General features: G+C 39.5%; 1 protein-coding gene across 1 annotated transcript in view; it reads left to right on the forward strand.

Moving 5' to 3' along the window:
* USH2A (usherin) overlaps window positions 1–14446 on the forward strand; it is a 635462-nt gene that overhangs the window by 606879 nt on the left and 14137 nt on the right. The window contains 3 exon segments of the mRNA XM_037497740.2: window positions 5270–5476; window positions 8563–8801; window positions 10522–10730. Coding sequence (XP_037353637.1) covers window positions 5270–5476; window positions 8563–8801; window positions 10522–10730 — 655 coding nt within the window.

The following is a 14446-nucleotide window of genomic DNA, read 5'->3' on the forward strand; positions in this document are numbered from 1 at the left end:
AATGAGCTGTTGGCCTTCACCAATACAGGTATTGGAAAGACCTTTTTAATATCTATTTGTCTCTCTCATGGGAATGAGATAACAATCTCATTACATGCCCCTAGGAAACAAATCATTTAATTGTTTGCCTGTTAACATGCAACCTACTTACTCTACTTATTAATTACTGGCATGGCTGTTCATGTTGGAATTTTTTTTATTTCTGATATAAATTGCCAGAAAGATATATTCATGTTCTCCAGTTTTTACAAACAATGATGTTGCCTCTCTAGTGCTGCTTGATAAAAAGATAGCCTCAGCATTGTAGAAAGCCTTTTGTTTTATTTAAAATTGTCATTATTCCACAAGGAAGTAGGTTGTAGATTATCACAGAAATTGAAGAGAATGAAAAATTCTTCCATATATTTATCCTCTGAGAGTGAGAGTTATCATAAACTCTTAAAGTAAATAGCCTAACAAAAAGAGTAAAATCTCAAATGGCTCCACAGGTAACAACAGAAACCATTGCTTACATTAAACATCAACAAATTAGAGGTATTTTTGGTGAAAGATGACTGGCTAAATTTATACATTCCTGAATCCCATTTTTATGTGAAAAATGATGGCAAATCCAAGACCTAGAAGACCTCCGCTAGGTACTGATGGTATAGAAGCATCACTGAGTATGTTCCTTTGACTTCAGCAAGATTTGTAGAATTTCCTCAGCCAAAAGAATCTAAAATGTCTTCACATTTGAAGAAACTGTTTGATATTAGGATAAAGGAAAAACATATCAGGAAAACCGTGGGAATTTACATTGAGTATATCTTTACCCCAAGACCACGCTTGGAAAATACCAGTCCTACGGGATGTTATTTCTGAAAATTATGAACCATTGAGTGAGACAAACCTTAAAAGAAAACTACTCTAGCAAGTGTCCAGTCTGGAAATTGTGCTGAAGTCAAGCTAGCACAGTAACCTGAGAACCCCAGGCCCTCCACCACAGTCCAATAGGCCCTCTCCACACTTTACTTTCCATGCTCCTCCTGCCACCCTGGTAGCAGCAATTCTACAGTCAGACTTCTTGGGTTTGATTTTGTTTTGTTAGTTCCTTTATTATGTTTCTCTACATTCCACATGAGTGAAATCACCTGGTATTTGTCTTTCTCCTGACTTACTTCACTTATTTTGCAGTTCTGTCTAGTGGAAAGTACCATTTTGTGATAAATGGCAAGAGTTCATCTTTTTTATAGCTGAGTAGTATTCCATCATGCACACGCGTGTGCACACACACACCACATCTTAATCCCCCCTCTGTCAGAGGTTCCTGTTACAGTTATGTGTGTGTGTGTGTATGTGTATGTACATGTGTTCATTAACTATAAATTGTTTTAGTGGAAACTGATCATCTTTAAATTTTTTATAAGGAAATATGCTCAGCTGAGTGCTACAAATATAAGAATATTATGAATAAATAAAAAATGAAAGTTTGTTTTCTCTTGACTATGGAACTCATAAGCCTTAGATTCCCCCTTACCCTCTGTAAAGCCCACTCTTTTCTGTGAGCAGCCCACACACAATGTTTACATACCCAAGGATTGTGTGAAGGAATCCACAATAGATACCTAATGGATTCACTTGTCAGTTAAGTAAACTTAGGTCAACAGTAGGCAACTGCATGACTCCTTAAGAAATATTTTATTTCTTGATTTTTATATTGGTACATTAAAATTAAGAGAGTAGGGCGTATTTCTCAAAATTTCCCCTAGAAGATCTCTTCTGCTTCTTTCTCCATCCTATAAGGATAAACCCATCATGGGGTATTGTTTCTCAGTAGGAATCATAAGCATGATCTGTTAGTGTCTTTATTTTAACCCCTGAACTACATGCATCTCAGTTTCTTTACCTCTTGTATAGCTGGACATAGACAGAAACCCACAGCAATTTTCAGGGGAAATATTTACATACAGAGGGAGAATATCATTGACAGCTTCTTTTTCACTTTCCTTTTGTTGGTTTGGTATAACGCAGCCACTGCCTTGCAGCCGGGCAAGTTTTGTGAAATCCATAATGCTTCATTATCTGTCAGCTTTCTCTTCATTGTAACTGCTTTCATTTTCAGAGTGTCTCATGTAAATAGGCTGATCCTGCTTTGCATAAGCATGTTGATTTATATGAATGCTATTTTGATCTCAAATTGATTGAATACCAAAAAGAAAGACTAAGGGAAAGAGCTCTGTATTATGAAGGTCTCCTGTCAAAGACAAAAGACACAAATCATATACATTCCCATTTTGTGATGGGGAATTTTGAATTGCCTAGTTTTTAAAAGAGAATATTTCTAAAGAAATACAGCATGGAGGAAATTTTATGGGAACTACACCTGAGGGAAAAGAAAAATAAAAGCAAACATTGTTTAAAAATGAACAATGATATAAAATATATATAAATAAATAAGATTTTTTTAAAAAAGAAAGAAATACAGCAAAACATTATAATATTGAGACTCAAGTGATTTTTTTTAAAAGACTACTGATTAAACCAATCACATTTAGAAATAGGACTCCACCCAGTAGAGGTCTGTGTAATATGAGAAGGCATAAAGTTTAGTCCTGTCTGCCAACACCAGCATTAAAAAGCCTTAGTGGTATTTATGATTCTATATCTATGTCAACAATTAAAGAAAAGTTAATGTTCATAACTCTGGGTCCTAACTGTGCTAAGTGCTTTCTATGAATCACACTAGTTATTTCATTTTCTTTCTACACCCGCATGCCTGCACGATTGCTGCCTCCCATTGGTGCCCAGTAATTAATTGGCAACTTGCTGAATTTTTATTTTATTACATATCGCTGTACTTTCCTCCTGGTTTTTTTTTTCCCATCCATTGTGACCTCTATTAAAATTCTATATGCCTTTGTTGAATTATTTAAACGAGGAGGCCATTAGGCTGAGGTGGCTCTAATGCCATGGGGGCCTATCAGGCAAACCAAAATCTAAGTCTGGAAATACCTCCAGGGTGCAAAATCAAAGCACTCAAGACAACCAATCATAAACAGGGCTTTAAGCTATAGCCAATCAATATTTCCTTTCTTGGCTTCCTGTGTCTCCTCTATATACTCATTTCCCTGGCTCCTAATCGCTTTCAGTTGGGCGCTTCCCCATGAGAATCAATTTTTTGCTCAAATAAACTCAAAATATTTCCTATGCCTCTATTTAATCTCTTAGCACCATAAATCACCCACCAAAGTCCTACACTTTGGCCAAGAATTGGATAGTAATAGCTGCATCTTAGTGGCATCCCTTTCCCAGTTATATTTTTATTTCAAACCTTGTCACTTGCTGTGTAATAAGAAAGGGTCCTCCCATACCTGTAGGAAAACATTTGCAGTAAAAAAAAGGCTAGTCTGGAACAGGTTGAGGAGCCAAGGATTCTTTCTCAGCAGTGGTGAAATCTGACCTCCTCATCAATATCCTCCTCTTCCCAACGGTGCTGTAAGATTGATCCCGGCCATTTCAGAAGGAATGAGAAGAGTGATAGCTCTTATTCTGATATGGACTCTGGTTTCCATGAAGTCTGGCTCCCCCAGGCCTGCTCCTTCCTCCACTGTGTACCCCCTGCACTAGCAGGCAGGATTACCCACCTTTGCAAACTAGGAGCCTTCCGGCTAAGCCAGAATTGCAGGTATTGGTCTATGAATGAGTCATTTGATCTTCATAAGTATCTAATGTGTGGGTGTGGTGGCACAGAATCAAAGCACTGTCTCATGGAAAGAGACATACACAAACTTATTAGGAGCAGTTTTATTGCGAAGCAGAATTGCCGTGTCAGCACTGGTGGCTTCTGTCACCTGGAACAAGAACCAGCTTTTCAGAGTCTCAATTTCCTCATCAAAGGGGTTCCATTGCGACATCCCTTAACTCCCTGATGAGGTTGTGTCATGAGGACAATGTCAGCTAACATACATTAAGGTGCTTTGTAGAATAGTTTATACAAAAGGAATAATTATTGGGCAAATGGTGAGAAAATGCACTGGGAATCCAAAAATCAGGTTCTGCTATGTAAGTGGGTGAATGGTCGTGTTTCCAATGGGGCTTCTGGCAAAGCTGTCAGCAAGGGCCCGAGGCTTGTATTTGACAGTAATTTAAGTGCAATTCCACATCAGGAAGTTCACTTATATGAAAGAATCCACCAAAAATTAATGCATGAAAATCTTGCTAGAAATTGGCCTCACTCCTCAATATCATTCAGTATTTATTCTCTTAAACATCTTATTGAAGCAAAAACAGAACAAAAATGAAATGTAACTCTTACTTCAAAGTCTTCTCCCACAGTTTTTTTCTAAATAGACCCTATTTTCCACATCTGCATGCTTTTCAACACTGCACTCTGGAACTTGGGTACAATGAAATTTTTCCAAATTCGTCTTTAGACATTCAAGGCAGGATGACAGCAGAGGTTGATGTGTGTTTTGATGGTAGGTGTGGTGTGCTGACATACATTCAAAGGTGTGAGCCTGTACCCCGAAGTCACATACAGTGTTGTATATTATATATATAATATATACATGAAGATACCAAATAAGAAAAAAAAATCCTGAAGTGAGACTTACACAGCACGAAAGCTTACTAAGGGATACTCCTTTTCCTAAATAGGCAGACCGTCCTCTTGTATTGCCATTTAGATCTATCATTCTGATTGATCACTGTGTAGTTGGCTATTACTGGGCCTAATTTAACCCTATCCACTAGCACATCCATCTCCTCCGCCTATTGTACCTGACATTCTACAAATTAGGTAGTCATGCAAATGACGACCTAAGGCAACCTTTTAGGATATTCGTGTTTAATTATACAAATGGTTCTTGATAAATAAGATTATACATCCTTCCAGATGTTTATTCCCAACTTGATGAAAGGGAAATTTAATTTCCATGCAGATTTGGTGGGTGCAGTGTTGGAAGTGCTGAGTTTTGTGCAGTCTGCCGAGCCTTCTAGTTCACAGAAGCTGACAAAAATGCTGTCTTCCCGCTCAGTGACAGCAACCCTTCATCAGGCTTCGGTCAGTCTGTTCCTTCTGAAATCAGGTCTCCTAATTGGCCCCCTCTGGGTTCATATGGTCAAAGGCAAAAAAAAAAAAGAGGAAGAACCTGCCTCCTTTGTGATGAGAAAGCTGCGAGATCAAAGTTTATCTCATCCTGTGCTGTGTAGTTGCTCTCTGGTTGCCAACTTTTTTCCCCAGCCTGAGTTTATCTTGCTTTTGACTGGTCTTATTGATTTCTCTTTGGAGGTCTGGGCTGTGAATTCAGCAGGAAAAACCGCCAGTAGCTGGACATGGTGTAGAACTGGGCCAGCACCCCCAGAAGGACTCGGGGCCCCCAAGTTCCATGCAGTCATGTCCACCCAAGCAGTGGTGAACTTCAGCACCCCCAGGACACCCAACGGGATCATCAGTCTCTACAGGTTGTTCTCCAACACCAGCGGGGTGGAGACCGTGGTGAGCAGCAGAGCATTCCAGGAGTGGCTGCTTGTAAAGCTCATACCGCCATGCCCTGGCTTCCTCTCCTCCTTGATCCTTCCTTCTTATCCATCTGTTTTCAGTAGCCTGTGGTGAACCCAGCACAAAGTTCCCTCTGCGAGAAATAAGGAGCTCTTAAGAAACACCCAGAAAACATGTAAATATTCAGGAAGAGAAGTGTTAGAGGTCATAGAGACCCCACAAAGGTAATAAGAAACCTAAGGCTTCAAGCATAATCAAATTAATTTCACTAGAAAACAGATCAACCACTTAATGGAGAGATGGCATAGAGTAAGGAACCAACAAAAAGTCCTGCTTGGTAGTGTAAATGTCAATATGAAAAAGAGGAAAAAATAACAAAGGATATCCCCAGATCTCCATTTGGACGTGTACAAATCTCTAATAAGACTTTGGAGACCTCTAGAAAGTTCTAGAAAGCCCCAACAGCACACCTGTAGCTCCACTGTTTACATATTAACAGGTTTGGGGCACACTGAGGAGACAGGCTGAGCTGCTAAGGGAATCATCTTTCACAGTTGTAGCCACGCCATCGGCCATCGGCTGGAAGGGGCAGGAGGCAGAGCCAGCCCAGCTCCTGCATTATTTAAATGAGAGACAAAGAGCCAGTGGGTCAAGTCTGTTTTCTCTGTGGCTCAGCTTATGTCTCACATGTTTCTCCCGAAAAGTATAGATTATAACACTGTTCACACAGACCTCATAGAGAAACTTTGCAGATCCCAGTTTTACATTATAAATTATTTAGACCAATTTAGGGAACAATTTGGACAACTGTGGAGAAATCCTCTGAGGTCTCAGTGTCAGGTATTGAAACACAATTTCAAAAGAGAACTATCCTGCAAGGAAGTCTTGTATTGAATGTTAAAGGAATATTAGCATATTTTCTACAGGGCTTCGTATTCAATAAATATAGATGATGTAAATACAATCAGCCCTTGATTATCCATGCTTATAAAATGATAATATTAATAAACTAAAATAATTTATCTTTAGAGTGCATTGTATGCATTTTTTTAAATAATAGATAGCTCTTCTTAATTATATGTTGCTTATATCGATGTGAAAATTAGTTTCCAGTTTCTGAACTCTTCTTTTTCCAAGAGTATTTGATATAATCATCATGAGATTAAAAAATACCATAAATAAGCCAAAAAGTTTATAATGCATTAAAGATCAATGAGAAATAGACTAAGGTAGTTTGTATAAACTAAAACCCTCAGAGGAAGAGATGGATTTTGAAACTGCTAAGTCCATATAAATATATGTATTATGTAAATATATGGAATCTGTATTTTAAACTGTCAAATATCCAACATAACAAAGATTTGAGGGAATTTTTGACCTAAAAATTATATGCAAGTCACAGTGGCAGAATATGGACTTAGTGAACATTGACTAGAAATATAAACCAAATACAGGTTTTCTTTTTTTGAAAGGTCTCATTCTGAGATATGATCACAGAATTTGTTCAATATTTCATGTGTTCTGTGCCATTTTCTAATATCTATGGCAATAGTAATGGATTACGTGATACCTTATGATTTCTATCCCATTACCTCAAACTTCTTCTAATCATTATATCATTCCATTTTTGGCATGTTTAAGTCATGTCTCTCCAACTGGATTAGTAGTTCCATGAGGGAAAACGCTGTGCTGAATGCCCATTTACATCTCCAGGACTGGCTGGTTTGGGGTCAGTCTCCCCAAAAGGGTCAGATAAACTTTTCACAGTATTTGCAGAACAAGGCCTCTTGCCACCTTGTATGGGAACTAGAGGTCAGCCAAGGGCCCATGACTGAGATCTTATCCCATGACTGAAAAAATTTTGGGTTGAGAGCAGTGAGGCCCCAAAGGCTAGGGGAAGCTTCTATCCTTACTTCAATCCTCAGCCCCTCCCTAATCCTAATCAAAATGACTCCCTAAACATCTGCCCTCTTTCCTGATAGGAGAAGAAATCAATGCTCCCTCCTTTATGACCTAGAAGAGTGTAGTTTGGGGGGTCTCATGCAGGTGTATGTGTTGCATGTTTCCTTATTACAAGAATATGTTTCCTTATTACAAGAATCCCATGTGTATTTCCCAGAGTGAAGATGAGGTCATCCCCTCCTTTTCTGTAATCTAAGTCTCTTCCTTCGTTCTTGATGCCCCAGCTCCCTAAATGCAGGGCACTCTCTCTGGTGTGTTCCACTATTCTTTCAAGTGTATAACCATGCAAATTTGGAGAGTTTAATAACACATTGCTAACCTCGCTACTGCTGTTTTGATGACTCATTCAGCCCAAGGAGAAACCAGAGGGGTATGGTTAGTGTGCAGACTGAGGGGCACCCTGGGACCCCAAACTTGCATGCTCTAAAGAGGTTCTGCCATCTGCCACGTAAAGACAAAGCAGACTCTTACTGTGAAATAACTAATAGAATTAATGTGCATAGAGAGAAAAGAGAAGAAGAAAAAGAATATTCTCAATAAAACACTCAAAGTTACCCACTCCCTTGTGGGTAAATGCACAACCAAACAGGATTGGTTCAAAGTGGGGCTGCAGAGGCCCAACAGTTTGCCACAAGTCTAAGGTAGCTTCTGGAGGGAAAACTTAGGAAAGATGCAGAAGGGCCAGGCAAGTCTAGGATGAAAGGAAAAAAAATCAAAGAACAAATCAAGGTAGCAGCTGCCACTGTCAGCCTTCCCACGTGTCTCTACATGTCTCTCCTCCACATATCTCTTTCATGTCCCCCAAGTCCTAGGTGCATGTTCAAAGCCAAGATGCAAGCACTCCCTTTTTCTTCATATGTCTCTTCTGCTGCATGTGACTCTCTTGCCTGTCTCCTCTTTTAATATCTCTCCATCTTGTGGCTCAGCTGCACCCCTCACTGATTAGGGCAAGGCACATGAAACCTCCCCTTTTTATGGATATTTCTCTCTGTAAAGATATAGGATTCTTTCTTTTATTCCCTGATACAAATGTGGCATTCTCTTCATTGAAGGTGACACACATGACATTTGTCATTGACTTATCTGTGGCACTCTCTCATCTAGCCCTGTCTCCCCTACAGCTGTCTGAAGGCCTGGCCACCCAGCAGACCCTCCGCAGCCTGCAGCCCTTCACTACCTACTCTGTTGGTGTGGAGGCCTGTACCTGTTTCAACTGCTGCAGCAAAGGCCCAACAGCCCAGCTGAGAACTCGGCCTGCTCCACCGTCTGGACTGTCCCCCCCTCAAATAAAGACACTGGCCTCCAGGACAGCTTCCTTCCAGTGGAGTGCCCCCCTGTTCCCCAATGGTATCATTCAAAGGTAATGGGCCAGCCAGAAAAACAAACCAAAGTAAGACTTGCATCCAAGCATACAGAGACCCCAGCACTTCCCAAGGAAGACTTGTTTATTGAATAGATATCAACAGCAAAATAGACAAATAGATGGTGTTTACACTGTGTACATACTGTACAACATTCTGGGATAGTCCCTCCCACAACCTCACTCACCATACCTCTCCACCCCAGTCAAGTAGCCAAGAGAGTAAAGCCATCTGCACAGACTTGAAGTCAGAGCAGGCTCCAGCCTGTAGCCTGTGCAGGAATCAGCTACCTGAAAGTAAACCAGCCTTTCAACCCCCACTATTGTCCAAGGAGCCAGAGAAAAGTGGCTTTAAGATGGAAGTTTAGTATTTGCATCTCTACTGCACATTCTTCAGAAAGGAAGCAATTAAACCCCAGCCTTTGCCCTGCTCTGTGTATTAATAGATCTTTAGGTCAAAATGTTGTAGAGCAACCAAATAGCATGGAACTAGAATTTTCTCCTGTCCAGAATAATTACATTGTTATGCCAGTGACTCAATGTTCCTACCTGTATAAACTAAATTCAAACTTGTGTTTGTTGAAACAGTTGCCACAGAATGAAACCTGTTTAAATACTTCCTGGGTTCAAATCCTCAGTCTTGATTCTTTAATAAATTCACTTAGTTCTGTTTATCCCAACTGATTTAAGCCAACAGTACTATCAAATCAGCCTGTGCTAGAAAGGTGAACAACATTGTCTGTAAATAGGAAACACAATGCAATGTGCTTGCAATCTTTGGAATAATCCATGCCTCATGATTCCCTGGAATTACTCCTTCTACAGGTCTTAGCAGGAACACAAGAAACTTCTGTGGCTAGATCAGAATTTCCTTGATCTAACTTAAAGTGGTATAATGAAAAAACAATGGCGCTGTTTGAAAAAAACAAAGAAGTTACTTGAGTCAAAATAATCTGGAGGAGAAAAGAGAGGGAGACAATTTTATCATTCTCCTCTGAAAAGAGAGAAGGAGCTTATCTCTACCAACAAGGTTGCTGGGATGCTGGGTGATTCTCTTATCGTTTCTCTGCTCACATTCGCTGCTCATTTCCAACAGCATTAAGTAAAGGGTTGCTGAGAGCAGGTCCCTGAAAATGGGAATTTCAAAGAGATTGGAATTCAGTGTAAACTGAATGCCTCCTCCCAAAATAGAAGCAATTTTTAAAGATAGTTATGTTACAGAGCAATCCCGATATAAAATGGGGTTGCCTGACTGTGGGTCCTCACCCGTGCTTAAAGGGGACTTATTAATGCTAAACTGCAGACACACACAAAAGGTTGATAAAAGGTTTATTTACAAGGGAAGGGGAAGTGGGAAATGAATAACTCAGGGAGGAAAAGAGGGAGATAAGTTGGTAAATGTGTCCTACCTGTTCCTGACCTGGAATCCCAATGACCGACCGAGCTGGTGAAAAACCAAGCACGCTGCATGGCCAAGAGAGGGATTCCCCCCTCACATGGCCAGTTAAATACTCAAACAGAGAACATAGTTGCTTAACTCTGCCCTCAGGTCCTCACAACCTGCCCTTTGGTGATCATGGGATTTGCAGTTCCCAGTGTCTTGTTGGAGTGGGAGGTGGAGTCCACAAAGCCTGTATGGAGTTTGCTCAGGACATCCTTTGCCCCTAACAATTACACTAATATCCTTGTGGTTTCTCTTTACATGTCCATTCTCCTTCAGCTATGAGGTCCAGCTCTACCCGGCCTGTCCCCACGAGTCAGCCACTGCTTGTGCTCCCAGCCAGCCAGAGACCAAGTACGTAGGGACTGGGCAGAGCGCCAGTCTTGGGGGACTTCAGCCCTTCTCCACCTACAAGGTGAGGATGGTGGCCCACAACGAGGTGGGCAGCACCGCTTCCGAATGGATCAGCTTCACCACCCGAAAGGAAGGTCAGTACAAGTGGCTGCCACCATCAGCCTGAGAGGTGGGGGGCAGCCCGAGAGCCTAGTGCTCAAACTAGGGGAAACCACTTAATTTTATAGGATTGTGTGTGGGCTCACTTACAGTGAGTGCTGCCGAGACATCACTGCTCATGACCTTTTGACAAGCCTTCCTGTGGGATTTCACAATCTGGAGATCTGGGCCAAATTTAGAATGATTTTTCATGCAGCAATGGGTGAAAATCATTTTAGAGAAAGTGCAGGCATGGAAAGGAAAAGAATGGACAAGCACTTGAGATGATCGTTTGAAGAATTTGGTCACTCTACTTTTCTTTTCAAATGGCACGCCATAATTGCTAGCATTGCTGGAAAATGATGAGACAGAACCATCAGGAAAAGCAAAAAGGCAATTGAGTGTGGAAAGGGGCAGTTAGCTCACCGATTGGGGCCTCCTTCTAGTCCTATAAAATAACTTCTTTTCTTTTTTTTTTGCCTTTTTTTAATTTAAATTTTATTTTTATATTCCCCATACAATTACAACCCCTTATTTTCACCCCAAGCCCTCCGTTCCTCACCCCCCCACCCCCATAGAGAGTCTCTTGTTCATAGTTATTTGTTGATTTTGATATTTCTTTCTTATAGCTATTCTTTTTCGTGGTCCCTTATTTAAGTTTTCTAGATTCCTGCTATAAGTGAGACCATCCGGTATTTTTCTTTTTCTTTCTGGCTTATTTCGCTGAGCATGATCCCTTCCAGCGCCATCCATGTTGCTGCAAATTGCATGTGTTTATCGTTTTTGAATGCTGAGTAATAGTCCATGGTATATATATACCACATCTTCTTGATCCAGTCATCTATTTTTGGGCATTTGGGTTGTTTCCAAAGCTTAGCTATTGTAAATAGTGCTGCTATAAACATAGGGGTGCAGGTGCTCTTTGGAATGGATGTTTCTGTGTCCTTTGGGTAAATACCTAGGAGTGGAATTGCTGGATCATATGGAAGCTCTATATTTAATAGGTCAAGAAATCTCCACACAGCTCTGCATAGTGGTTGGACCAGTTTGCACTCCCACCAACAGTGCAGGAGAGTTCCTTTTTCTCCACAACCTCGCCAACATTTGTTGTTGCTAGTTTTTTTAATATGTGCCATATCACTGGTGTAAGATGGTATCTCATTGTAGTTTTGATTTGCATTTCCCTGATTACAAGTGATGTTGAACATTTTTTCATATGTCTGTTGGCCATTTGCATTTCCTCTTCCGAGAAGTTTCTTTTTAGCTCTTCTGCCCATTTTTTGACTGGATTATTTCCTTTGTTTTTGTTGAGTCTCATCAGTTCTTTGTAGATTTTTGTGATCAGTCCTTTATCATTAGTGTTGTGTGCAAAAATGTTCTCCCAGTCGGTGGGGTTTCTCTTTGTTTTTGTTATTGTCTCTTTTGCTGTGCAGAAGCTCTTTAATTTGATGTAGTCCCGGCTATTTATCTTTCCCTTCACTATCACTGCTTTGGGTGATGTGTTTGTAAAGATGTCTTTGATGTGCATATTATGGAGTGTTTTGCCTATATTTCCTTCTATGTATTTTATGGTTCAGATCTTATGTCTAGTTCTTTAATCCATTTGAATTGGTTTTTGTGCATGGTGTGAGGTAGTAGTCAAGCTTCATTCTTCTGCATGTAGCGACCCAGTTTTCCCAGCACCATTTATTGAACAAACTTTCTTTGCTGCAATGCATATTCTTTGCTCCTTTGTCAAAGATTAGTTGACCATAAATCTGTGGGTTTATTTCTGGATTTTCTATTCTATTCCATTTGTCTGTGTGTCTGTTCTTGTTCCAATACCATGCAGTTTTGATGATTATGGCTTTGTAGTAAAGTTTGAAGTCTGGGCGTGTGATGCCTCCATTCCCTGCTTTTTTTTTTCAGGAGAGCTTTGGCTATTCAGGGTTTTTTGTGATTCCATATGAATTTCATCAATAATTGTTCTATTTCTTTGAAGAATGACATTGAAATTTTTATTGGAATAGCATTGAATCTGTATATTGCTTTTGGTAGGATGGCCATTTTAATAATGTTTATTCTTCCAATCCTTGAGCAGGGGATGTCTTTCCATTTCTTTGTGTCTTCTTCTATTTCTTTTAACAGTGTTTTATAGTTTTCTTTGTATAGGTCCTTTACCTCTTTTATTACATTTATTCCCAAGTATTTGATTTTTTTTTTGTTTCGATAGTAAAAGGGATTTTTTTTTTTTATTTCTTCTTCTTCAGATTTTTTGTTGGTGTATAGGAAGGCTACTGATTTTTGCGTGTTGATTTTGTATCCTGCCACTTTACTGAACTGATTGATGAGTTGAATTAGTTTTTCTGTGGAGTTTTTGGGGTTCTCTATGTATATTATCATATCATCTGCAAATAGTGATAGCTTGACTTCTTCTTTTCCTATTTGGATTCCTTGTATGTCTTTCTCTTGTCTTATTGCTCTGGCTAGGATTTCCAGTATTATATTGAAAAGCAGTGGTGACAGTGGATATCCTTGTCTTGTCCCAGATCTTAATGGGAATGCTTTCAGCTTTTCGCCATTGAGAATGATACTGGCTGTTGGCTTGTCATATATGGCCTTTATGATGTTGAGGTATGTTCCTTGTATCCCAAGAATTTCAAGGGCTTTTATCATGAATGGGTGTTGCACTTTGTCGAAAGCTTTCTCAGCATCTATTGATATTATCATATGGTTTTTATATTTCTTTTTGTTGATGTGTTAGATAACATTGATTGATTTTCAGATGTTAAACCATCCTTGTTTCCCTGGCATGAATCCTACTTGGTCATGGTGAATTATCTTATGGATACATTGTTGGATTCTGATAGCTAAAATTTTATTGAGGATTTTTGCATCCGTGTTCATTAGGGAGATTGGCCTGTAGTTTTCTTTTTTTGTGTTGTCCTTGTTCGGTTTTGGTATAAGTGTAATGCTGGCTTCAAAGAACGTGTTTGGTGTTATCCCTTCCTTCTCAATTTTTTGGAAGAGTTTGTGAAGGATAGGCACTAATTCGTCTCTGAAAGTTTGGTAGAATTCATTTGTAAATCCATCAGGTCCTGGGCTTTTGTTTTTGGGGAGTTTTTTGATTACCATTTCAATTTTGCTGCTTGTAATTGGTCTGTTTAGGTGTTCTATTTCTTCTTTATCTAGCTTTGGGTGATTGTAGAGTTGTAGGAATTTGTCCATCTCCTCTAGATTGTTGAACTTGTTTCCATATAACTGTTCTTAGTAGTTTCTGATTATTCTTTTGATTTCCGCTGTGTCTGTTGTAATTTCTCCTCTTTCATTTATGATCCTGTTTATTTGTGCTTTCTCCCTTTTTTCCTTTGTGAGTCTGTCTAGGGGTTTGTCTGTTTTATTTATAAAATAACTTCTTTTCAAAAAATAAATAAATAAAAATAACCTCTTTTCAGAATGTAGAAGGTGTATATATCTATTTAAAAATGGCATATTAAAAATGCATTAACAATAAAATAAGTATAATCAGAAACAAGTACACAGGGCTCCTTGGGAAATGTGCTTTGCCCGTTTTCTTTCTTTCTCCTTACTCTTTAACTTCCTCCAAACTGGTTTTCACCTCATTATAAAAATGATCCATGAAAATCTCTTCCTACATTTGCCCATGACCTCCATAGTGTAAATCCAGGAGAAATTTTTCATTGACTTCTCAAGAAATTTTTCATCAACTTCT

The sequence above is a fragment of the Talpa occidentalis genome, unplaced genomic scaffold, assembly GCF_014898055.3.
Source record: "Talpa occidentalis isolate TD23 unplaced genomic scaffold, MPIMG_talOcc4v2.1 talOcc4.8, whole genome shotgun sequence".
NCBI classification, from domain to species: domain Eukaryota; kingdom Metazoa; phylum Chordata; class Mammalia; order Eulipotyphla; family Talpidae; genus Talpa; species Talpa occidentalis.